Source organism: Crinia signifera, chromosome 2 (genome assembly GCF_055691185.1).
Source record: "Crinia signifera chromosome 2, ASM5569118v1, whole genome shotgun sequence".
NCBI lineage: Eukaryota > Metazoa > Chordata > Amphibia > Anura > Myobatrachidae > Crinia > Crinia signifera.
Window position 1 is genome coordinate 206,974,573 of NC_139218.1, and position 26,188 is coordinate 207,000,760.

The following is a 26,188-nucleotide window of genomic DNA, read 5'->3' on the forward strand; positions in this document are numbered from 1 at the left end:
GGTCCCGAGCATTTCGGATAGGGGATACTCAACCTGTATAATAAAATAATCACTGTTCTTTTGCTGTTTAACTCTTGTGCAGTCCCTCCTCTTCCATCTGCGTAGGTAGGACGCTGAGGATGCCATTACACCCCTCTCGTGACTGAGGGGGAAAGGAGGGGAGAGAAGGAGGAGATGGAAGAAGAGGGGAGGAGATAGAGGGGGCGGAGTGTTAAGGACTGGCAGTGGCCTCTACATACTGCCGCCCACTGTCAGACAGGCGCTGCGGGTGGTGTGCAGGAGGCAGTGACAGTGACGGCTGAGACAGCTTTAGCAGAGCAGGGAGGAAGACAGCGCCTTTTCAGCATGGCGCCTCCCTGCTTTGCAGGAGCTGCTGAGTGGGTAGCGCTGGCCCTGCATATGAAGTGAGATGTAAGAAGAGCAAAGGGATGGTCGCAGAGGAGATGCCAGCCCACAGAAACCAGCCACACACTGTAGGGGTTGTAGCTGGGTGCAGGGGGGAGTAGGCCCTGGAGGCAGGTGAAAAAGTGCTGTGGGGGGAAATGAAGGAATTACCTGTTGATAGTGGCCAAACTGCGCCCTGAGAAACCTGCACCCCCCCCCCCCCCCCCCTATTCCAGCACCCATGAATAAGGGTCTACAGTACGGTTTCAGTATAGTGGGCCATTGTTATGCACATCAAGTTACTTTTTTTCCCCAAACACAAAAATATCCCCACAAATAAGTTCAAATGTTACTTTATTAGACAATCAAAATTCTTAGTTCAGTAGTAAAAAAGGCTGTTTGCAAGGTTCTCCCCTATGCTCTTTTGCTTTTCCTTATCAGTGTTGCTGAGCCAGTAGTGATTGTCTGCAAGAAAGACAGAAGAAAGATCACCTCAATGAGAAAATCCTACTTGGATTCAATTAGCTTTTTTATTTATGTATTTATTAACAGTTTCTTATAAAGCAAACACATATTCTGCAGCGCTTTACAGAGTATAGTTGCCCATTCGCATCCGTCCCTGCCCCAGTGGAGCTTACAATCTATATTCCCCACCACATGTACATGCATACACAGACATTTTAGGGTTAATTTTTTGTTGGAAGCCAATTGACCTACCAGTATATTTTTGGATTGTGGGAGGAAACCGGAGTACTCGGAGAAAACCCACTCAAGTACGGGGAGAATATACAAACTCTGTACAGTTAGGGCCATGGTGGGAATAGAACCCATAACCTCAGTGCTGTGAGGCAGTAATGCTAACCATTATTACACCATCCGTACTGCCCATGACATTCTTTGACATGTTATCTATATACTTCATTTCACTTTATTGATCTAAATGACACTTTTGAGAATTCACATTTACCTCCACCATCTCATCTCCATTGATCTCCTGAATGTGAGAGAACTTGTCACTCTTGCAGATAAGTTTTCCACCTTCTAAATTCACAGTGACCTGGATACAAAATATATACATATGACAGGTCTTTAAAAATATATCTATTTTTTGACATTACCACTTAAATCCATACTAATATATTATATATTGCATAGTTTTATTTATATTACAATAACACTATGCAATATATAAAGTGATTCACATTTTATTTTGTTTTTCAAGTACATTCCAATGAATGGTTTTATTTTTAATACAGTTCCTTGTACACTGTGTATATGTTAAATTACACATGTGCTCCATATAAAGTACCCTGTGCCAGCATTGAACTTGCTCCAAAAGGAATTTGGGAATGTGCATAATTCCAATTGGAAGTTGACCTGAATATGAGTATACCCTGAGGCGATGTGTACCGGGACATTATAGCAGCCAACATATCCTTACCGTGGTACACATTAGCACGATCTAATGAAGGATGGAGTAGCATATTGCTCCCTCCTTCTTTAGCATACGACATGTCGCTGGCATTATCACACAGTTGGCCATGCAGCAGGGCCAAACTGATGAGGCCAGCGACAGTGGGCAACTGCATATTGGGCATACCCACTGAACGATATATAACGCATATGTCATTCTGATTCATCCAGAAACAATATATCAGGCTGATATATTCTGAGTTTTAATGGGGAGTCATGTCATTTGTAGATGTTTCCCAATTAAGTTATATATACCAGCCTGGCCATATTCACTGTACGTCAGCTTTGTAGTATATGCACATGCATTAACATATTTAAGTAGTATTTTAGTAAAAGGCACAAGTGGAAAAACCCATCTGAAAACTGTAGCAACCAATGTTCCCTCTAATTTTACGAAGGCTGTGTGCGGCTAAAGATTTTGCCTGTGCAACTTTGGAATGAAATTTACATTTTTGTGTGTCACTTATATATAACTGGAAAATGACATTCAGCATTTGTGTTAACTTTACTTCAAAATGATATTAAACATTTCAACATTCAAAATACAGTACACAATGTAGTTAATGGGTAAAACACACATTAATTGAGTCCACAACTGCAAAAAGGGACCACTGCTGCTTTGTGCGCTCAATTGTAATGTCTGTGCGCACGCTCGTCAAGGTGTGTGCACGCGCACGTGCGCACAGCTTAGAGGGAACACTGGTAGCAACTGTGACATAACCAGGCTAACAGGTCACACAAACAGAGGTCAGAATACATTGACAAATAAGTATAAAAGGCTAAAATAATGTAGGTCAAAGTCATTCACCAATGTCTATGATTCAAGCAGTCCCTGCCTCTTTTCAGTTGACATTGATTCCTTTCCATACACTACACCTTCTATCTATTAGAATTCCACTCTCTGGTCATAACCCTAACTGATTTCTATCTAGAATAAACAGTCCAATGGAATTGGCAGCACCACATCTTGGCTCATTACCTTAATCTTCTTCCCACCGACGCTGGTGATTTCTGACTCCTTTCCCGCTGTAAAGGTATTACTTTGAGATTGTTTTGCAGTCTTTGATGTAACAACAAAATCATTTCCATTTTGCTGGATTTCAATCACAGGATTAATATCTTTTGCGACTTTGATTATTTCGTCTGGCAAACCTGAAATACAAATATTGAATTAAACAAAGGGCCTAATATTTCTAGGCTGTTTTAATATAGTGAACATTTAAGGTGAACATACACTGAGCACTTTTTGAAGTAAATCAGATCGCATCTAATACAAATAGCATGCAATGTACCACAGCAGCGTGCCTTTTGTACTAATTTCCATGCGATCTAGTCCTAAAAGAACGGGCTGCACATACCTTTTGTGCTGTGCAATGTCATGTGCACAGGAGCACGCATCGCATCGCATGGGGAAAACGCTCCGTGTATGGGCAACTTACTACTTCAGTTCATTTCCCATCTTCTATCAATCATTTTTTGTAATTAACTGCTATAGCAGGGTATACACTATCCAATTTGCATGAACGATATGCACGATAACATATTGTTAATGATATCATTATGCATATCATTCAGAGTGTACCCTTTATATCAATGAAGCACGCCCCCGTGGATTGTTAAAGACATGCCTGATAGCCTGAACATGCAGTCCAATCTGACAATGCCACCAGTGACTGCATGGTCAGCAGGGGTCCCAGTGATGGCATTGAAAGATATCTTTAACGATATTGTTAAGTCTTTACCCGCGGGTCATCTGTTTTTAAAGCTCCGTCAATATCGTTAATCATTTTGGAGTTGTCACATATCGTACAGAGAGGGAATTTGCAGCCTTGTGAGTCCACCAAACCCCACCTTGCGAATGGTTGGCATCACCCATTTGCAAGTGCAATTCGCACGCAGGGCATGAGAATGGTGTTTCGTAGGCATGGGGGGGGGGGAACGCCCACATCTTTCGATGATTGCCGACCATCGAAAGATTTGGTAAGTGCACGCATATAAAAGTGACTTTCAAGTCACTCACATATGTGTGCAGGCTGGGAAGGAAACGGGTGGGCAGCTGACATCTGTTGATTTCAGCTGCCTGCCCCTCCGCACCCGTGTCATGGCCTCGGGCCCCTCTCCGCCCCCATCTGATGTCCTCGGTGTGTGTCCCCGGCAAACAGTCTGTTCACCGTGAGTGCACGCACCCTGCATATGAAATGCGTACAGCACCACAATTGGTCCCTGTGCAAACGCATTCAACCAGAATAAGGGCCAGTGTGTAGGAACATTAGGATTACATGCAGAATGCAATGGGCATTTATCTGGAATCTGAGTCAAGCACTTCATTAGGCCTAATTTAGGCAGCAACACACCACAGAAACTGGCAGTGGGCGTCTTTTAACTCAAGAGGCCTCCTGTGGCTTTTGCATATTTTAGCACAGTCGCTGCTTACAAAAATGCTGCTGCAGTACTTAACTGTGTCCATCTCTGAATCAGGCCTTTTATGCATTGTTAGTCTAGAAAGACAAGAATACTACGTATTCGGCCTGATTCAGACCTGCTTGATAGGCTGTGTACATTTTGAGCCTAGCGAGCAAGTTAACACCACCCCTGCGAAAGCATGCCCGATCCCCCCCCCCCCGAATCTCCTACTTTTTTAAAATTATTCCTATTATTACGACAATTGACAACTGTACTTTTTGCTCCTCTAAAATTGTAATTGTTTAACATATTTGAAATCAAAATCTGTATTAACCCCTTGGGTGGTATGCCCGGACAGCAGCAAAATTTCCAGGCATACTACTAATATGCAGTAGGTGCGCGCCAGTGGTGTGCGCCAGTGGTGCCCCCATCACCTCTGCTCCGACGATCATATGCCGGAGCTCCTCTGACCCCTGCCGCTTCCCCAGCCGCCATTCACTTTACAGCAGTGATGTAGGCGGCAGGCTCGGGATTGTTCGGGGTGGCTCGGGAGCCCACCCTAGCCGCCGTGAACATCCCCGAGCCTGCCGCCTTTGGTCACTGCTGTGGGAAGCTCAGCCTCCGGCGTATAAATGCTGGAGTGAGGGTGGGGCTCCTATGATTTGTGGTGGGTTTTGCTGGGGCAGGACAAACCTGCCCTGGTAGGTGTGTCCTGCCCCAGAAAAACCCACCACTCAAGGGGTTAAAGAGCTGTTGGAAATAAGTAGAGTATAAACCTCTTTGGGGCAGATGTATTAAGCCTTAACAAGAGATAAATGCAAGGGTGATAAAGAGAGATAAACGTCCAGCCAATCAGCTCCTTACTGCCATGTTACAGCCTGTGTTTGAAATAAGTCAGTTAGGAGGTGATTGGCTGGACATTTATCTCTCCTTATCACCCTTGCATTTATCTCTTGTTAAGGCTTAATACATCTGCCCCAAAGTGTGTTATACAATTAATACACTTACCCACAGCCCTTAGGAAATTTTCATAGTTCTCCTGAGAATAGACATGCCAGGTTCCAGCAAAGGCCATGGTGATAATTTATGTTGGGGTGGACTCAGTAGAAGTGACAGAAGGTGACAGTACTTACACTAAGGCATCTTTATATATGTCTAGACACACCAACTTATGTATTGCATGCCATAATAATTAACCGCTCCTCTATTAATCATTAATGCTTTGTTTAATGATCATGGAAATGACCCATAGTTCAGTGTCCAGTGATATTGGTACCAGTGAATATTATGTAACACACAGTTTCTATTCCGTCATACAAAAAGAGTACTTACGATTTATGGGGCATTTAAAACCAGTTAAAATAAACTATGATTACAGTGTTTAATGTGGTTTAGTAATGACAGCTGTGAGTAAAAGAAAACAGGCACTAATGTTGAATATAAGATGGTATATATAAATAATTTACTGTGTGCAGATTCTGAGTGGGCCTCCTCCACGCCACAGTTCCATAGACTCTGGAATTGTGCCAGAGTCTCCTGCGCATGCACAGGTCTAAATTAACTACTAAAGTGCTGCAGCCATTTTGGCAGCAATTTTTGACGCAGATGCAGCCTCCGGCATGGAAAGACGAGTATTGAAACGTGTGCAGTGTGGGTCCTGCTGGGCTCAGGGGCCTGTGTGCACCACACACATTGCATCCATTATAGAAACAGCTATGGCTGAGAGTAATCTACACTTCCCAGTGCTGCGGCCCACCCGTTTGGTGCAATGTCATGTATTTGGGGGTAGGCTCTTGAGCCTTGTTACATTGATTCCTATACTTATTCTTTCAAATGTAAAGCCGCCTGAGTTCGGCAGCTGTGTGGGATGCTGGCTTAACTCAGCAATCACTTACAAGGTTTGGTTTTTCCTTGTAAGTGATTGCCCCTTAAAAAAATAAAAAAATCAGAGTTGCATCCCACACAGCCGCCGAACTCAGGCAGCATTACATTTGGCCCCAGATGTCATGTGAACTTTTAAAAAATGGTGCTATTGCAACACTTTAATTTTCGAACCACCAGACATTTTTTTCCATCTTCGCCAGTGTAGTGGGTAAGGGTACTCTTTACCTATCACGGCGCCCACGATTTGATCGTGGTCATCGCAGGTAAAAAAAAATCGCGGGCATTGAATGCACTAAAAATCGGGTGCGATGCGACCGACGCGATGCCCGCGATTTCCCATAGGGAACAATGTTAAATGTCTCAATTGACCCGATTTTCCTGTTCAATGTCTCAATTGACCCGATTTTTCCATAGGAAACAATGTTAAATGGCCCACAGAGGCCAAATAGGCACCCTGAAGTGTGAAATGGCCCCCACAATTGTTAACGCCACCCCACGATGAACGTGAACCCGAAGCGTGGCAAGCGCAGCGAGCCCGTGAGGGGCGGCGGTACGCGTCCTACGACCTTTTCATACCCCCACTATCCACGTCGGCGTGGAGTTGAGAATAGAATAGTGTGGTGAGCGAAAAGGTCGTAGGACGCGTACCGCCGCCCCTCACGGGCTCGCTGCGCTTGCCACGCTTCGGGTTCACGTTCATCGTGGGGTGGCGTTAACAATTGTGGGGGCCATTTCACACTTCAGGGTGCCTATTTGGCCTCTGTGGGCCATTTAACATTGTTTCCTATGGAAAAATCGGGTCAATTGAGGCATTGAACAAGAAAATCGGGTCAATTGAGAAATTTAACATTGTTCCCTATGGGAAATCGCGGGCATCGTGTCGGTCGCATCGCACCCGATTTTTTAGTGCATTCAATGCCCAAGATGGCCGCGATGGGCGCCGTTCTAGGTAAAGAGTACCTGGGTAAGTTTCAGATGACCAATGGGAGGCAGGGGTATTGCAAACAAGCAAGCTTTCTTTCCGGCTGACAGGTACTGTATAGCCACTGTAGTTTCTTACAAAGGGTACCATCAACAGTTCAAATATAACAGTTCAGCTTACTTGAAGGTAGCAGTGCAAACAGACAGAGTATTCACAGCAGTATCAGTGTGCAGATTCCTCTAGGACAGAGAGCCCTGCTACAGGTGCAGTCTTTCCCACACATTGCCCACTACTAACTTATCTGGCCTTGTATTTATACCTTAGCTGGTCTTAATTAAGGAAAGGGGTGGTTCCTCCCTGAGCTGCAGGTGATTAACCCTTTCTTCAACCTGTGGGAGAGACCCACTCTGCCACATACCTCCCCCATTAAAGGGCAAACCTAGATCGCCTGTGGCGGAAGCCCAGCTTTGCAGCCCTGTTCAGGACAAAAAAATCTGCATTCATATGTAGACGTCTTAATCGATGCCGGACTTCAAAAGTAAAAAGCTTGAGAGCCAGGTACCACCTTGTCAGTCTTGCATTAGAATCATTCATAGAATGCAACCATTTTAATGGTGCAAGTAAACTTGACCCCACAAAGATAATACCTCAAAGCCTCAAGAGCCCATTTTATACCAATGTATTCTTTCTTCTTCCTACTTCATGGCAGCCCACAATGGGTTTATCCCTCTCTCCCTCATCTATTAGACAGGTAGTTTTTCCATAGGACACGCCCCTCTTCTTCCGCCTCTATGAGTCAGCTCCTCCCTTGCCATTAGTCTTTTTCCTGTCTCCTAAAGTAGTACAGGTAGTGCAGGTTTGTTGTCATTTTTTTTTCACTCACCGGTAGGCGTTATGCTGCCGGTCCTGGGCAGCATGGGATGGTGGAGCCATATCCCTGAGTGAGTCCTTGCCGGTGGCATGAACTCTGGCATGGTCCCCCTGTCTGGTCCGGCGGTCTCCCCTTCTATATGTGGCCGGATGCCGGTGAGCGTCCAGCAGGTAGCGTGCTCGGAGAGCGGGGGCGGGCGCACAATGGTGACGCATCCCGTCCTGACTCCTTCCGAGGGGGGGCAGAAGTGCTGTGCGTTCCACCCCCGGCATGCGATCCAGCTGGGCGGAAATGCCCTATATAATAATAAGCCTGGCCGGTGTCAGAGGCGCCTGTAATTCTGCAGTACTGGCGGTGTGCAGTAGTTTGGTGCTGGTACCATGGTCATGCCTCTCAGAAGGCTGCCCAGGTAAGTCCTCTGTTAGAGGACTGGTTTTATTTCTTTTTTGAGCTAGGGATTAGTTAGTGATTATTTTCTATCTATTGTAGTGTGCCTGTGGTTACCAAGAAGAAGGCAGCTAAGAGGAAACAGTCTGCTAAGACATGTGTAGCTTGTGATAAAACCTTTGAAGAGTCTATGTGTCAGGATTGTGTTAATGATTCTGCGGCTGGTGTTGGGAGTTAGGGCCTTATTCTGGTTAGGTCGGTGAAATGTACATACGGTCCGTTTCACCGTACGTTTCCCGTACGCTCCCGGTGAGCGAAAGTCCGCCCACAGAACAGCCGCACACGGACGGTCACAAACACCGACAATTAGGAGTGGCGTACGCCACCGTGTACGGACGGATCTCCATCTTAGCCACCGATACCTGGCGTACATCAGAGCGTTCGCCACCATGTACGGACGGATGTTGTCCGTTTTCACACCGACACCTTCCGTATATCTGAGCGTACGTCACAGTGCAAGTAGAAATTGAGTCCAAAAACATCCTTGTTGCTCTTAGATGTGGTTTATGTGTCTTTTTCCATATAAAAAACTGTTATGTTTGTGTTACAGTGAAAAAGTTGACACGTCGACTTCTGTGAATTCAGTGTCCTGCTTTTTAAAGTATACCAAAACACTTTCTGAATGGGTGTAGATGGTTATAAAATAACTACCTTGACATATATAAGCAGGTCTTAGAATGAATCTTACCTAAAATTAAACCAACCTTTACATGTAGAGAAGTGTAGAAAGATATGCTTCCAATGTGTTTGAGGGCTGTGTGTGGCTTGCAGGTAGTGAAATCATGGTTTTCACTTAATAGGCTGCAGCATTGCTTATTACATTCAGGTGTAGTAATCAGTGTTAATTAGCAGACCCAGGCATCCACTCTCATACGGTATCTCTAGGGGTGGTCTGGAGCTAACTTTGGTGTCCGTCTGTTTTTGGTCCAAAATGCGCGGTGCGTTCACCGATCGAGACGGTTGTGGCACCGTACATTTTGTGTGCACACCCCCATGTACGCCCATGTTTATGCCCAGTTTTCCTCATTATTCCGACCGCTCTCATAAAAATGCCCACATGCCGCCCACAATGAACGTACTCTTGCGGACAGGTTTTTTCGCACGGAGAGACCTGTCCGTGAGTGGTGTGCGGTCGCCGCACATGCGCATTGCGAAAGCTACGCATGCGCAGATGAAAAAAAAAACGATCCGCCCGTATGCGGTCCCACCGTACCAAGCAGAATAAACCCCTTAATCTCAGTTAACTGAATTAACGGCCTGGATGAAGAGAAATTTTGTAACCAAAGAGAAGTTTCAGGGTCATAAAAGGTCCAGGTCTCAGACAAGTTTGGATTATGACTTAGACTTTGAGTCCAAGGAGGCTGGGTCTGATGACGAGGGGTCTTTGGCATCTAGTGCAGAGTCTGGGGAACTGGTGGAGGAGGAGCGCCTATTTAACTTGGAACTTGTTGAAGTTGTCCTTAAAGCTCTGTATAAAACTTTAAATTACAAACAGCCGGTTAAATCTGAGTATGATGCCCTATTTGAAGATAGGTCTAAGAAGGGGAGGTATTTCCCCATGCACAAAGTGGTGAAGGAGATTCTAACTAAGAAGTGGGCCAATACAGATAAGAGCATTGGCTTAGTTAAAAGGATTGAACGCATTTACCCCATTGAGGACGTGGAATTCCTGAAGTGGTGTAATATTACCAAGATTGATGTGGCAGTCTCAGAAGTCACCACTAGGAGGACCATTCCGTTAGAGGACGGTGCGTCACTTAAAGAAGCAATGAACAAGTGGATGGAAAATGTATTAAAAAGATTGCATATATCCAGCTCTGTATCAATGAAATCAGGTGTAGCCATAGCCTCTTTGGCCAGGGCGCTTAGGATCTGGTGTTCCTCTTTGCAGGATGACTTACAGGAGAAAGTGACCAGAGAGCAGATCAGCAAAAGCCTGGTACAGCTGGCAGTAGATTATATCTGCGAGGCATTGCTAGACATGCTGGAATATTCAGTGATGTCTTTGACGTCAGGAGTAGTGCTGAGGAGGGCCCTATGGCTTAAGTCCTGGGCAGCAGAGTCCCACTCTAAGAACAAACTTTCTACCCTCCCGTTGGAAGGAGAATTCTTGTTTGGGAGTAAGTTGGACCAGATGATACAAAGAATGTCTGGGGGCAAGTCTGTGAGATTGCCACAAGACAAGAGGGGAAGATCATCAAGTTATTTTCTCAGGCAAAGCTTTAGACAAGCTAGATCATATAGGCCTGGTAGGCCGTTTCGGGATAGGTATGCATCTGGGACCTCCAGAGCATTTTTTCGGCAATCAATTAAGAGAGGCACTGAGAAGCAGTGACAAGCCATATCCTGTGTAAAAGTTCCTGGTGGCTAGAAGATTACTGAAGTTTGCTCAAAGTTGGAAGCAGACTGTCTGGAACAATTGGGTTTTGGAGGTGGTCTCCACAGGATATCGTCTAGAATTCCTTTCAAATCCCAGACAGGAAAGATTTTTAATTTCTAAGCTCCCCAGCCCAGGGACAGAAACGGAAGCTCTAAAGTCAAGCATAAAATACCTAGTAGATTCAGAAGCGGTCAAAGTGGTCCCAGAAGCAGAAAGAGGTCTAGGCTTCTACTCACGTCTATTTGTCATAAGAAATAGTTCTGGAGGGCTCAGGATTATCTTAGACTTAAGAAATCTGAACGACAGAATTTGGAAACTGAAGTTTCATATGGAAACAGCCAAGTCCATTCTAATGGGGCTGAGAAAAAACGACTACCTCATTTCAATAGATCTCAGAGATGCGTATTTTCATGTCCCTATTGGTGTGCAAGACAGAAAATATCTAAGATTCTGCATGGGAAGAAGCCATTTTCAGTTTACCTGCCTTCCATTTGGCCTCACATGCTCACCAAGGGTGGTGTTTACAAAAGTGCCTCAGGAAGAAAACAATTGCGGTGTGGGCCTATCTGGACAATTTGTTAATTGGCGCTCGGTCAGAGGACGAAGCTCTCTTAGCCTCAGGAACCGTTATTCAATTTCTTCAAGATCACGGCTGGTTGGTCAACCAGCCGGATTCTGGGGGACCCCCGCTCCCCCCCCTCCCCAAGTGCGGCTTCCTCCCCCCTGACCGCAGCGTTTAAATCGGATCATTTTCCTGCATGGGGCAGTGCTTAATGACGTCACGCTTAAGCCCCGCCCCCGAACTCCTACTGAAAGTCTCCTCTCCGGGCTTCTCCTGGAGAGGAGCTTTCAAAAGTCGGCAACCCTGTTCAAGACCAATTGAAATAACTTGTATTCCATGCACTTTTAGATTATTTACTAAATCTTACCATGCCAACAAATATACCTCCAATCATTGCTTACAGTGGGAGAGACCAGGTGGAGGTGGAGCTGCTGCAATAAATCAAGTCTGCAGTGCTGTAGTCTGCAAGAAGAAGTCTTCCTGAAGCAGCAGAGCCACCTTCAGTAGCCGGCGGTAGGAAGAGACAACAGAGAGGTAGCTGCTACAACTGAGTGGCTGGCCAAATGGACTAGTAGTTAGCTTAATCCCCAGCAGCTGCCACGGGCTTCTCTGACATTGTTGCATCATATTTGAAAGTGCCACCAAGGAAAGCTAAGCCTAGTGTGGTCACATCATACGTGACCCCACCAAGCAAGCGGTTAGGCTGTTACTATAATGGTTTACTGTAACACAAGCCTTTAGCAGCCATAATGAACAAATACTGTAGGCACTTGAAACAACAGCAATGATATTATCCCTGGATATTTAGAATAACACATGCATATCTTTAGCAATGTATTTCTAATTTACATGCATCTAATAAAGGACTACTACTACTACTACTACTTCTACTACTACTACTACTACTACTACTACTACTGTAGAAATGTTGCAGAGGAAAATCCACCCTATATTTAATAAACATGGTCATTGATACATTAACTTTCATGCTTTTGGCATGCTAGTGACTTTACAGCAATGTGATGAATGTGCTAGGTGGATATCCAATAAATGTTAAAACTGATACATGAACTTTTAGGCTTCAGAATGGAGCCTAGGTTACTCACCTCCAGCAATAGCTTGTGACATGGAAAGTTCACTGACCCCCCTCTCTATGAGATGGACAAGGACACAACTCTACAGCTAAAAATTAAAATTCCAAGTATAGATTTCAGAATTTTATATTTTTGCTAATAATACAAATTAATTTACATATTATTGAATTGATTTTGATAATGAACATCAGTCAGAATACATTTTGCTTTACAAGCTTCATTAATGATACATGATTACCACTTACCATTATGTGACTAATTGTTTTGAATGCTTCAGACTAAAGGGCCCATTTATCATGTATCATATTCAGGGCCGCCAACAGGGGGGGGTGCTGTGGGTACAGCTGTCCCGGGCCCACAGTGCTCCCGCCTTTTCAATGCAGGACACCAGCGGGCAATTAAAATGCTGCACCGGCTTACACGAGCTTTGATTGGCTCACTATCCGTGCATTTTAATTGGCTGCCGGCATCCTGCATTAAAGAAGACAGCTGCCTGCCGGGGATGGGAGACTGATGTCATAGGATGATGACCAGTTCTCGGACCCGGAAACGCAGCAAGTCTTAGTCAAAACTAGGAAGGCTGTTTAACGTGACCACAGAAACGATAAGAGAGGACACATTTGTTTTACAAAGATAGTTTTATTTGACCTACTGTAAACTGGTCACACCATGACCATGAGAAAATGCGTTATTAAAATGAATTTCCTATCATTTGCTGTTCCCTAAATATCAGTTCATGGTTGTCTACCCTTGAGGAGAGATAAATACATAGGTGCTAAAGCAGAGATGGAAATAATTTGTGGGTACAGGTACAATACCCATTCAGAACAAATGTATTTTCACCCATATGCAGATCTGTAGCCATCTCAAGATATGTCTGGTTCTGTATGTGTAGCAAATGCACCTGGTACCACAAGTCGTCATCATCATCAGCAGGCTCTTGCACCTGGCCTATGTAAGATCCCCTTCACCTGATGTCTCCTGCTGTGCTGCCTATATATAGCTTCGGCTTCCTATCACTAATTTTTATTAACTCTATAGTATCTCACTGGCGTGCTGCACTGGGCTTCCTAGCTTATGATAGTTTTTGGGGTGCCGCACCCTGCACCTAGATATAGCGCTAGGGACCCCCAATATACAGAGAAGCCTTGACGTGGCTTGGGGGCATATCATACACCTGCGCAGGTATATGTAACCAATATCTCTGAATTCTATTATCATGTAGTGTTCAAGATTGGTTACTAATACCATTTAGTGTGCTGTGGGAACCAATGTCTTGCTTTACTTACTCAGTATTAACCCCTCCCTTGCATGCACCTGAATGGTATTACTGAACTAATTTGAGCATCTACCACTATCTGCATTTATGTTGTTAGAGGCAGTGAGAAGCTTGTATTAGGAGGAGATGCAGGTCCTGATATGTCACATGGAGTAGTCTGGGGTTGCTCCAAGGTAGGTAGCTCTTAGTTCAGATATATCAAGAAAGGAGCCATTATCATGTGGCTCCTTGCTGGTTAATCGTAGACCCAATTTAGGGTAACGGTGGTGTGGGGTGCGGTGAGCCTTGACTGGTTGGGCTGGGTGGCTTAAGTGCTGCACGCCCTTACATTCTATTAACACTTTTCCCTCACTAACACTATGGGGGGAATTTACTAAGATGTGTATTCTACATCACATTTGATGTTGCTATGGGCAACCAATCAGAATCTACTTCTTATAAATTTAGCACCCTCTAGAATATAGTAGACAGGATCTGATTGGTTGCCCATAGCAACATCACATGTGAAATAGAAGACACATCTTAGTAAATTTCCCCCTATCTCTCTCATTTTAATTCAATTTAATTTTTTTTACTTTATCTCTATATATATATATATATATATATATATCTCTATATATATATATATATATATATATATATATATATATATATATATATATATATATATATATATATATATATATATATATACAGATCGGGTATCCCGTATCCGGGCATCCCGTATCCGAATTATTCCAAAAACCGTGGTTTTTTGGAATAATTCAATTTTTTTTCGTCCCCCCCTAACCCTCTTTTAATACTTACCAAGTCCTCCGGTGTCCACGGCAGGCCTTCAGCATCCTCTCCGGTGTCTCCAGCGGTCCCAGGAGTGCTTTGCGCGAGTGCGCGCGTGCGCCGGTGACGTCACCGGCGCGCCTGGGAACTTGTGCAAAGCACTCCTGGGACCGCTGGAGACGGTGCTGGTGGCCTGCCGATGACGCCGGAGGACTCCATGGACGCCGAGGGACCATCGTGGACCCACCAGGGGCAGGTAAGTATGTAAAAAAAAAAAAATATTCCAAAAACCAGAATATTCCCTTATCCGGAATGCTCGTGGTCCCGAGCATTTCGGATAAGGGATACTCAACCTGTATATATATTATATATATATTATATATATATATATATATATATATATATATATATATATATAGCTAGCTTCGGCTTCCGTTCACTAATTTTTATTAACACTATAGTATCTCACTGGCGTGCCGCACTGGGCTTCCTAGCTTATGATAGTTTTTGGGGTGCCGCACCCTGCACCTGGATATAGCGCTAGGGACCCCCAATATAAAGAGAAGCCTTGACGTGGCTTGGGGGCATATCACCTGCACAGGTATATGTAACCAATATCTTTGAATTCTATTATCATGTAGTGTTCAAGATTGGTTACTAATACCATTCAGTGTGCTGTGGGAACCAATGTCTTGCTTTACTTACTCAGTATTAACCCCTCCCTTGCATGCACCTGAGTGGTATTACTGAACTAATTTGAGCATCTACCACTATCTGTATGTATAAAAGTACATATGCAATTAGTGTCTTTGCTATGGGTTGCGGGATGTACCGCAGTTGCTTAGTACATCCAGCCCTTTGTGAGATGAAGACAAAAGGCATACAAACAAGTACAGCATGATTTATTTATTGATTATAAGCATTTGCTTCCTTCATAATTCACAATCTCTTCCAAATAAAACAGTCAGATTAGATGCTGCTTTCATTACTGTAGCTGACATCTACAGCTTTGGGGTATCCCCCAGTGTCTTCTTAAGTTCTTCAGGTTCTTCACCATGCTTAAATACACTTACAGTCACTTGGCCAATCTCTGAACCATACTTATTTTTCACAGTAATGCTGTACCGCCCAGAATCCTCTGAACAGATCTTCTCTATGGTCATAGTTACCACCGTACCCTTCACATCTAGTTTATAGCGATCTTTGAAGACCACCTTCTTCTCATTCTTCACCCAGGAGATTTCAGGAGAAGGATCACCAGATATATGACATGTTAAACACAGGGTCTAAGAATGCAAGAAGAGTTTAAATTCTAAAATCCAAAAGTCAACAAGCATTACACATAGTTTGTGTGGACACGTTACTTAAATAATAATTGCATGTTTCTAAGTATATATGTATACTTATGCATATATATGTATATATGCATATATATATATATATATATATATATATATATATATACACACATATGCATATATACATACACTTCATATGTGTGTGTATATTCAGTATACACAAGCACACTTATCTCCCCTCAGAGAAAGAAATGAACCAGAGCTCACGGTTAAGTTGCAAAGAGTGATAATAATAAGCACACTTACCTCCCCTAAAAGAAAAGAAACAAACCAGCACTTTAAGTTGCAAAGAGTGAATTGCATTGAGGTTACAGCATGGTGACAATCAAGCATATTGCGGCTGACCCCACAGCCGTTTCAACTGGAGCCCTTCCAGTTTTCGGCAGGGGTTTAGAAGAACTCCCGTTGAAATGGCTGTGGGGTCAGCCGCGATGTGCTTGATTGTCACCATGCTGTAACCTCAATGTAATTCACTCTTTGCAACTTATACCCCTTTTACACCAAAAACCCTGGTCCGACCCTGGTCTTTGAACGCTGGAGTTTCCAGGGTCTGACCCTGCTTTATACTGCATTTACACAGCACTTCGACCTGGGTCGGACCTGGGTCTGCACCATTTACACTGAACCTGGGTCATCCCTGCCTTTCCTTGTTGATATATATATATATATAGTTCGGCTGCACGCTGCCGGACAGACCCTGCTACGGAGAACACCTGCACTTCTCACACCTGTATATAAGGTAAGACCGTACTCACAGTTATTGTTTTTTGTACACCTTGAAGAAGGGGCGTTGTTGTAGCCCCGAAACGTCGGATCACATTAAAACCTTTTCACCAAGACCGCTGGAGTGACAGAGCCTGTTTGAACTGTTTACTGCAAATTTGTTTCCTCCGAGCATCCGCGGCAGTTGTACTACAAGCATCGGGAGTGCCAGGCTGATTCTCCCTCTCCCCTCTAGATATATATATCTATAGATATCTATATAGATATATATATATCTATATAGATAATGCAAAGAGCAATCGCACCCACTGACAAAAATATGTTGAGGACTGTGCTGGGAGATGATTATGCAGAGGTATCTTTCCTATGGCAATCCAAACGGACTTCAGGAAACACCCGCACCAGTCAAGATAGAGTCCAAGATAAATGCTTTTAAAAAGGCATATTTATTCAGCTCAAGCTCGCAACAATCAGAGCTAAGTAGAGAGCATTTTCAGACACCCAACAGGCAATAACGTGTGAGATACATTACAAGTCTCCTCGACGGCCGTTTCGGTGCATGGCAGCACCTTTCTCAAGAGGGGTCATACAAAATATGCTGGCCAGAGCCTGAATATAAAGGTTGTACATGCCTTACTCACCTGTAGGCAATCGTGATTGCCGGAGGACGCGTCACCCTGTAGTCCCAGCCCGCCATTGCCGCCATGCATTCAGAATACAGCGCCGCCCGCTACCGGAAGCAGCAGCGGCGTTGTGGAACCAATATGCTGGGCGCGCCGGCGGGGGAACCTAAACAAGGTTCCTGTGTCCCCGGAAACAGTCGAAAGCGCACAGATGATCACCATGGTGATATGATGCACAAAATGACGTGCATACCATCACAAACCGCAAATCGAAACATGCAATAAATAAACAAATAAATACAAAAAAACGTACACAGAAGATCAAAGCACATATGATAAAGGAAAGCATCCTTCTACACAAAGCTAGCACAAATGTAGACATCAAAATTTATTTGTGTCAACACGATCGCCATGTAAACATGGCCATCCCGATGACACAATTCAATAGGCATCAGCAGCGGTGCATATGACAATAAACAGAGCAAAATATCACCTAATGAATGGAGGGAATGAAAATTCTTCATTCAAACCCAACGGGCGCATACAATTAAGTTCATGAATCCAATAGCACTCTTTTTTCATGAGTAGTCCGTGCCTATCCCCACCTCTCCTCAATGGGGGTACATGTTCCAATGGCATAAACGCAAAATCTTTAATGGAGTGTCCATGGTTGACAAAATGCCTCGCCACCGGGGGCGTACTAGCCTCAATCTTGAGGTAGGCCTTGTTAATGGAGGACCTGTGGACACCAATCCTCTCCTTCAACATACGCATGGTCTTGCCCACGTAAAGCTTATTACGTACGTTTTTTTGTATTTATTTGTTTATTTATTGCATGTTTTGATTTGCGGTTTGTGATGGTATGCACGTCATTTTGTGCATCATATCACCATGGTGATCATCTGTGCGCTCTCGACTGTTTCCGGGGACACAGGAACCTTGTTTAGGTTCCCCCGCCGGCGCGCCCAGCATATTGGTTCCACAACGCCGCTGCTGCTTCCGGTAGCGGGCGGCGCTGTATTCTGAATGCATGGCGGCAATGGCGGGCTGGGACTACAGGGTGACGCGTCCTCCGGCAATCACGATTGCCTACAGGTGAGTAAGGCATGTACAACCTTTATATTCAGGCTCTGGCCAGCATATTTTGTATGACCCCTCTTGAGAAAGGTGCTGCCATGCACCGAAACGGCCGTCGAGGAGACTTGTAATGTATCTCACATGTTATTGCCTGTTGGGTGTCTGAAAATGCTCTCTACTTAGCTCTGATTGTTGCGAGCTTGAGCTGAATAAATATGCCTTTTTAAAAGCATTTATCTTGGACTCTATCTTGACTGGTGCGGGTGTTTCCTGAAGTCCGTTTGGATTGCCATAGGAAAGATACCTCTATCTATATAGATATATATATATCTATATAGATATATCTATATAGATATATCTATATATCTATATAAATCCAGGATTTTTTTTCCATTTAATTTCTATCCACTGCGTAGGATTTTGTTTTTCTGGTCACGAATATACGGCGGAGTATCCAGCTCAGGGAATAGAACGCCATGGTTCAGCAGGTAGTGATGCCTTCCAGTGGAGAAACGCTGAAAGCGACTTTAGTACGACTGTCGCCACAGAAACAGTTTGCGCGACTCTAGAAAGTTAGAGAGGGGGTACCTGTCAGCCTGACACTATCACTATATGATTGCCGGCGCAGCCGCTGCTGTATCTCCCCCCGGCGGCCGGTCCTTGCGGCGGATGGACAGTCAGTGTCGGCGGTCCCTCTGGCGCAGGGGAAATAGTACTATTTCCCCTGCGCCAGAGGGACCGCCGACACTGACTGTCCATCCGCCGCAAGGACCGGCCACCGGTGGGAGATACAGCAGTGGCAGCGCCGTGTCAGGCTGGACGCTGACAGGTACCCCATCTCCCCTCAGTATACGCAGGGACCCCCCTCCTCCCGCAGCACCTGGGGACAGCTTCCCCAGCGCTGCACGCTGTGGACCCGCTGCGGGTGCCTGCACCTGCAGCGGGACCATTTACACCGCCATTTACACGGGTCCCATCCGGGTTCTACCCAGGTCAGGACCTGGGTAGAGGACCCGTGTAAATGGACACGGATAGCCCCCATTTACACCGCCGAGGATCTGGGTCTGACCCGCCGCTGACCCGGATTTTTCGGCGGTGTAAAAGGGGTATTAAAGTGCTGGTTTGTTTCTTTTCTTTTAGGGGAGATAAGTGTGCTTATTATTGTATGCCTGGACCCTGTACCACTGCCGTCTTGAATGAGAGAGAGAGACGGAGATTTAACATAAATGTTTCCTACCAAATAGTCCTTGTTGGTCCTTATTTGCACAATGGGCATAATTCAGACCAGATCAAAGGACAACTTTGTTCTCAAAATGGGCAAAACTAGCAGAACTATGGGGGTGATTCATGTTGGCTCGGTAAGCAGCGTAAATTCGCTGCTTACCGAGAGGTTAAACGTCGCCGACCAACCCCTGTGTTGTGCAAATGGCCGCATCTGCATGCGAATGGATGCGTTTGCTGGCACATCAATTCGAATGTGACTGTAGGGTGAAAAATCCTGGAAATGGCCGAACAGGGGGCGGGCACTCATGTCATGTGATGTCAGCTGCCCATCCCGAGCAGGCATCGGGCCGCCTCCTTTCCCAGGGGAACTCCCACCCAGAAAGGGGACGAAGGACTGGAGTCTATCAAGTATATTTTGGCAAAATTTAACTTGACACAATGTAGAGGTTGCGTAGAGCGGGCAGTGCTGTGGACACCGGAGGTCTCACCAGACACGCCGGGAGTTTGACAAGGGGGAGGGGGGCCCTACGTATTTTGTCAGCCCCATGCCTTTCAATTTTTGATGGCAGCCTTGTGGAGACATCCATAAAACACTGGGTGTTCCCCTACCTTAGCCTTCTCTCCACCCCCTTTCCTTCCCTGCCCGAATGAACGCCCGATGAGTGTGATACTCGCTGAAGGCATTTGCACATCGGGTCTGCACATGCATCTTTTCACCCATACACATGCGCAGTCCCGCAACATCGGTCCTCAAACTGAATTTGCCTATTAGGGAGCCAACCTGAATCACCCCCACTGTGCACTGCAGGTGAGGCAAATGTAACATGTGCAGAGAGAGATTTACATTTGGGTGAGTTATTTTGTTTCTGTGCAGGGTAAATACTGACTGCTTTATTTTTGCACTGCAATTAGATTTAAGTTTGAACACACCCCACCCCAGGGCCGGCACTACCCACTCAGCAGCTCATGCAAAGCAGGGAGGCGCCATGCTGAAAAGGCGCTGTCTCCCTCCCTGCTCTGCTAAAGCTGCCTCAGCCCTCATTGTCACTGCCTCCTGCAAGCTGCCCGCAGCGCCTGTCTGACCGTGGGCGGCAGTATGGAGAGGCTGAGCAGTTCCCTGCACCGCACACACACTGTTCTCCTTCTGCGACCTGCCCCCTCTTCCTCATGGACACTTGCGCTGAGGCATGTAGGGCTGTCTGTGAATGCCTGGATGATATGTTTTGTCCGGATCCGCCCCCTACCCATTGTCTCCTGTCAGCTGTCAATCAAAAGACGAACAGGCAGAAGCGCCGCCTCCCCTTCCTTCCCTCTTCTCAGTGTGCTGTGCCGTTGCCAGTCCTCAACACTCCGCCCCCTCTATCTCCTCCCCTCTTCTTCCATCTCCTCCTTCTCTCCCCTCCTTTCCCCCTCATTCACGAGTGCTGCACATACTTTTTGTACTGCTTTCTGATCGCCTGCTACATTTAACAGGTCTGAATTAGGCCCAATATGTGTTGAGTAGAACGCAAATATTTAGGTGAATTTTCATTTATATGCACCACAGTTATAACAGCACATATATTTAATAGGGGCCAATTCAGACCTGACTGCACGGCTGCAAATCTGCACAGCGGCTGATTATTGATGAAATGCGCAAACAGTGGCTTTCAGTGATGATGTCCCGCTACTTTTTCTATTTGCAAGCTGTTCGCAAGGTGATTACCAGAAAGTAGGCGTCTGTTAGTGGTAACCGGCTGTTTAATGGGAGTGCCAAGAAAATGCTAGGTGTGACAGGAAAAAACACTGAGAGTGTCAGGGGAAATGCATGTGTGCCCAAGCCTTTTAGGGGTGTATGTGGGACGCAGGCCTGCTCAAGCCTTATAGGGGTGGGTGTGTGATGTCAGTAACAGCCCAGATATGCTTGTTTTCATCGCTGCCACCAAATAAGTCTCTGGCTGCTCTGAGCATGCGATGGTGAGCATCTTACGAAGGGTTTTGGACATAGTCGCTCAGCTGCAACATCTTTGCAAAGCATACACATGAATTTGAAGGCGGGATTTCACTTTAGCAGGGCGACATCTTCCTGATTACTGGCCGCTGCACTTTACCAGCCAATCGATCAGGTCTGAATTACCCTCAGTAAATCATGCATTTAATCTTGCCAAATCATTCGCAAAATAAAAATGATCTCTCTAATGGACAAAACCATGTGCACTGCAGGTGGGACTGTTGTAACAAATATGTGACCATATTGTTTTCAATTTTCCATTTTAATGTGGCTTTACTGTATGACATTGTAACCAGTACCTTGTCTTCCATTATTGTCGCCAGATCTGGAAGACCTCGGACCACTTTAGCACGATCTAATAAGATAAATCACAAATGGCAAAAATTTGTCACAATTAATTATGACTTTTCATCAACTGTTAGTTTATGTGTATACATATATAATCACACAGATATATATATATATAACTGTTACATATTAAATTAATCAACACAATCTCCTGGTGCATTAGCTTTTGCTGCTACTGTAAGACACATTTGTGGCAACAAAAGATGTCCAACTTAAGCAAAGTTGCAGGTGACTTGAGGGCTCCATCATACCGGGCATCTACAGCTGGGTGGTGTATTAAAACTAGTTATATGAGGACATATCTGTGTTATTTGTTTGCTGTCACATATCTCAGACACCCAGTATATAAAAACTGCCCCAAACATCCAATATCTAAAACTAGATAAAAGAGTTATCTGATGCCCTTGATATCCTATACAGTACAGGGCACTTTTCCATTGCAAAAATGTTAATAATTAATATAAATTCCAAACTTTTCTGAAATTAAGATCAATGTGGCCACAAAGAAAGACCAGATAAATTGCAGAGTTTGATAATTATAATCATATTACAATTTAGCCATTCAGTTATTTTCGACCAGTCAAAAAATTGGCAATTTCCGTCCATTCACAGGGCAAATTGGATTAATCCTATTCAATGCCCATGATCATTTTTTGATGTTCATGGTATTCCCCCGCCGATCCACATTCTTGACCACTTTTAGTTGAATTTGCAGGCATTTTCAACTGCTTTTGGGTAAATTTGCATCCTTGCTGATTGCTGCCACCAATACCCACTTTCCAGACCCTCAAATGAAAGTGTGGAGGTGGTGTCTTAAAGTTTCTGCATTAAGTACAGCAAGGATGTCTTCCTTATAGCATCCTTCATTTTGTGTTAGGCAGACTTGGTGGTGCCATTCCAGATTCTGGCGCCCAGTGCAGCTGCCTAAAGCTGCCGAATGGTAGAACTAGTGCTGGATGCACACGTGGTATGACTTGTATGCATGCACATAAGAAAAACACTGCACCCAACATTGCCGCTGCGTCTGAATCATGCCCAATAAAAATGAAATCCTTTTATAACCCAGTACTTTCCAATGGTTACTTACTTTTCTCTACCACTGCAACTTCCCTGAAAAACAATGACATACAAGACACATGTTACTGTATATATTAATATGTTACAAATGTCACTGCATTACTACAAAATAACATAATGGTCACAAGAAAATAATTTAGCTTAAGGTAAACTAAAGCACGTGAAACTGAAGCCCATCTATTCTAAAAACCCATACACATTGGGTGACTTTGAGCTGAAAGCACATCAGTTTTCTCATTTGAGCTGCTTTCAACTCAAAAGCCACCCAGTGTGTATGGGGCAGCCATGGGTGGCAAGCGCTGATGCACGATCCCTCATCATCACTGGCCCAGCTGCTCATCTGCTGGTATTTCCTACTATAGAAAGTCATCCACCCCCTGGGAAAATCACTCAGTGGGCGGTATTCAATGAGCCTGATTTGCCATGTTTTTATGGCGAATTTGTGCTGTTTGGCGAATTTTTGACTAAAACGGTGAATCACCCTATTCAATGACCACATGGCGAATACATTTGAAGGTTTTTTTCGCCATGATTCACCGAGTAGCAATCGCTATCTTTTTATGGAGAAGTGGAATGTGAACTTTTAAAATAAAGTGTTTTGTTTTTTACATTTGGTGTAAAAAAATCAGGAATTTTATTCTGAAGAGGGGCATGCTATTTTTATTCATGTGCTGTAAGCACATGAATATATATTTAATTTTAAAAAACATATATATATTTTTTTACACAGCAGCCAGCAGGGGGCGCCGGAGCCGAGCCGCTCATTAGATATTCATATATTCACTGCACCCGATCGTTACGATCGGGTGTAGTGAATATACGGTCCCCTGCTGGCACCCCCGGGGGGCAGCCTGTGCTGCCTGGCACCCGGGGAGCCCACCTCCCCCCCACAAACGTTCTGGGGCAGGCAGAGAGACTTGCATCTCTCTGCCTGCCACCGTCCTCAGGCTCCCTGCGGCGTTCGCCGCAGGAGCTCATATTCGCCGGTCAGGGGCAGCGAGCCCCTGACTCGTTGAATACCGGAGCTGGCGAGGTTCCGGAACGTGGCGAATGTGCAGCGAATCCTAAAAAGGATTCGCTGCACCTCGCAGGTATTCACATTGAATACCGCCCAGTGTGTATGCACTGAATGATTTTCACCCCAGCGATTTTCCCCATTATCAATTTGCTCAGCGTGTACGGACAACGATGATGAGGAAAATCTCTGGGATGAAAATCGCTCAGTATATACACACCAAGCTATTTTCACCCTTCTGCCCTTTAGTGTCCATAGAATTTAGGATCAGTAGTTGCACCAACCCTGCACTAAACTCATTGTGTCCGATATAATCTCTATGTTCACTGTATTTGGTTTATTTTATTCATACTGTAATACTAAACCTCTGTTCAATGTTTTTGATACTTGTAATGCAGCTTTGAGGCCAACTGGAGAAAATCGTCATACAGGTTGGGTATCCCTTATCCAAAATGCTCGGGACCAGAAGCATTTTGTATAATGGATTATTCCGTAAAAAAAAAGAAAATTTTGTAGACTATGGCAGTGGTATGCAAACTGTGTGCCGTGGCACCCTGGGGTGCCTTGAAGGACTTGCAGGGGTGCCCTGGGTTGGTGGTCCAGGACCAATTCAAGTTATTTATGTCCAAAATACTAGTCAAATTGTGCACAAACAGAAGTGAATGCTGTCCATTATCACATAACTGATCTACAAACACAATTTATTTAACTTAATATTTGTTTCTAACTTTCTCAATGAGAAACCTTTGGCCTAAGGGTGCCGCAAAATAATTGTGATGCTTCAGGGTTCCGTGATTAAAAAAAAGTTTGGGAACACCTGGACTATGGTTTTCGGAATAATTTGAATAACTGAGATTTGGAAAAGGGATACTCGACCTATGTAATAAAAAAAAGTATATCATTATTACTACACAAAAGTTTAGATTATGTCACATCATGGTGTCCTCTTACAATTTTAACATACGCTATATACTTTTCACTGAAAATAGAATGTCACCTTATTTAGGCTGGGCAAGAGGTCAGACCCATTTCCTTAGCAGGTAAATCTGGGACATTAGTATACAATTATACAATTTAAGTCTAGGGCCCCCCAAGTATCTGGGCCCCATAGCATTCGCATCCCATGACCCATTACTACATACATGGGTACAGCTATATAGATTTAGCTGACTTTGAATACAGTTGGGAATCAAGCCTGCAGCCACTGTGCGTGATACCCTGAATCAGCACCTTGGCCCTTATTCTGATCGGTGCGGATATTCCTGCATGCGGACGGACCGCCGATGTTGATCGTCTGCGCATGTGCAGAGGTCACTCTGCGCATGTGCAGGCGATTTCGCCGCACGGATTCTTTATACGCCGCACAGGGGGCGTAGAGGGGCGTGAGGGGCTACTTATCCTCATTACCCTATGCATACGCCCCCCGTTTCATGGGCGTTCCCATGCAAACGCGGGGCGTATGCATGGTAATGAGGCCGTGACGCGTGGGTACGGGGCGGGCATCTGACATCGCCGGATGTCAGCTGCCCGCCCCCATACATGTTTTCACACGGACAAGTGTCCGTGTGGTCTTGTGTTGCGGGACCTGGTGGAGCGTGCGGCCCTGCATTCGATGTTCGGCGACCATCGAATGCAGGGGCTGCTCCCACCATGGAGGAGGCGTATCCCCGTCCAATTTCATGCGGATCGCCACATATCCGCGTACGGACGGCAGGTGGCGATCCGTATGGAAGGCGGGGATTCGCCTGCACGGTTGCGGCCGCATATTCTGATCGGGCCGCACCGATCAGAATAAGGGCCCTTGTCACAAATCGTTTAATCTATAGATACTTAGGTTATGCAAAACATTAGCTCATTTTCATAGCAAATTAACCCTTATTTAATAATGTTCCCTTTCCTATTCACAATGTGGGCTCCTGCATGCTAATAGTGCATATCTCCAGCCTCATATTGTACTGGAGGAATCTTATGCTTTGCAGTGCTAAAGTATCAATCCTATTCCGTGCGAAGGGTGCGATGTGCCAGTGTCTTTTTAATATCGGAAACTGCACCTGAATTTGCATCCTCCAGGGGTGAAATCAGTCCCATTTCACACAAAAGTGTTCAGAGCCCTATGGGGCAGCAAATTAAGCGAATCTCCTCTGCCGTAAAGAGCGGATGCTGTCACTGTGATGCATGGCACTCAATTGGACTGACTACATAGAGTGCATCTTATCACACTTAATACCTGAAACAGAGGCCTCTGGTCGATAAGCCAGAGTGGCATGCTCTCAGGCT

At 45.0% G+C, this 26,188-nt stretch overlaps 2 protein-coding genes and 1 long non-coding RNA gene across 4 annotated transcripts in view; 1 reads left to right on the plus strand and 2 right to left on the minus strand.

Moving 5' to 3' along the window:
• LOC146060422 (uncharacterized) overlaps positions 1–26,188 on the plus strand; it is a 36,854-nt gene that overhangs the window by 9,318 nt on the left and 1,348 nt on the right. The window lies entirely within an intron of this gene.
• Positions 722–5,426, minus strand: LOC146060418 (fatty acid-binding protein, liver-like). The gene is made up of 4 exons (XM_083173600.1): positions 5,269–5,426; positions 2,837–3,009; positions 1,352–1,441; positions 722–849 (listed from the first exon to the last, which is right to left on the minus strand). Exons 1-4 carry the CDS (start codon positions 5,333–5,335, stop codon positions 799–801), a joined length of 381 nt encoding a protein of 126 aa, XP_083029726.1. The 5' UTR covers positions 5,336–5,426; the 3' UTR covers positions 722–798.
• Positions 15,368–26,188, minus strand: part of MYOM3 (myomesin 3) — a 174,170-nt gene continuing 163,349 nt past the window's right edge. The window contains exons 34-36 of the mRNA XM_083173602.1: positions 22,907–22,929; positions 21,771–21,826; positions 15,368–15,762 (exon numbers count right to left, since the gene is read on the minus strand). Coding sequence (XP_083029728.1) covers positions 15,478–15,762; positions 21,771–21,826; positions 22,907–22,929 — 364 coding nt within the window. The 3' untranslated portion in view covers positions 15,368–15,477. The remainder of the gene's footprint in view (positions 15,763–21,770; positions 21,827–22,906; positions 22,930–26,188) is intronic.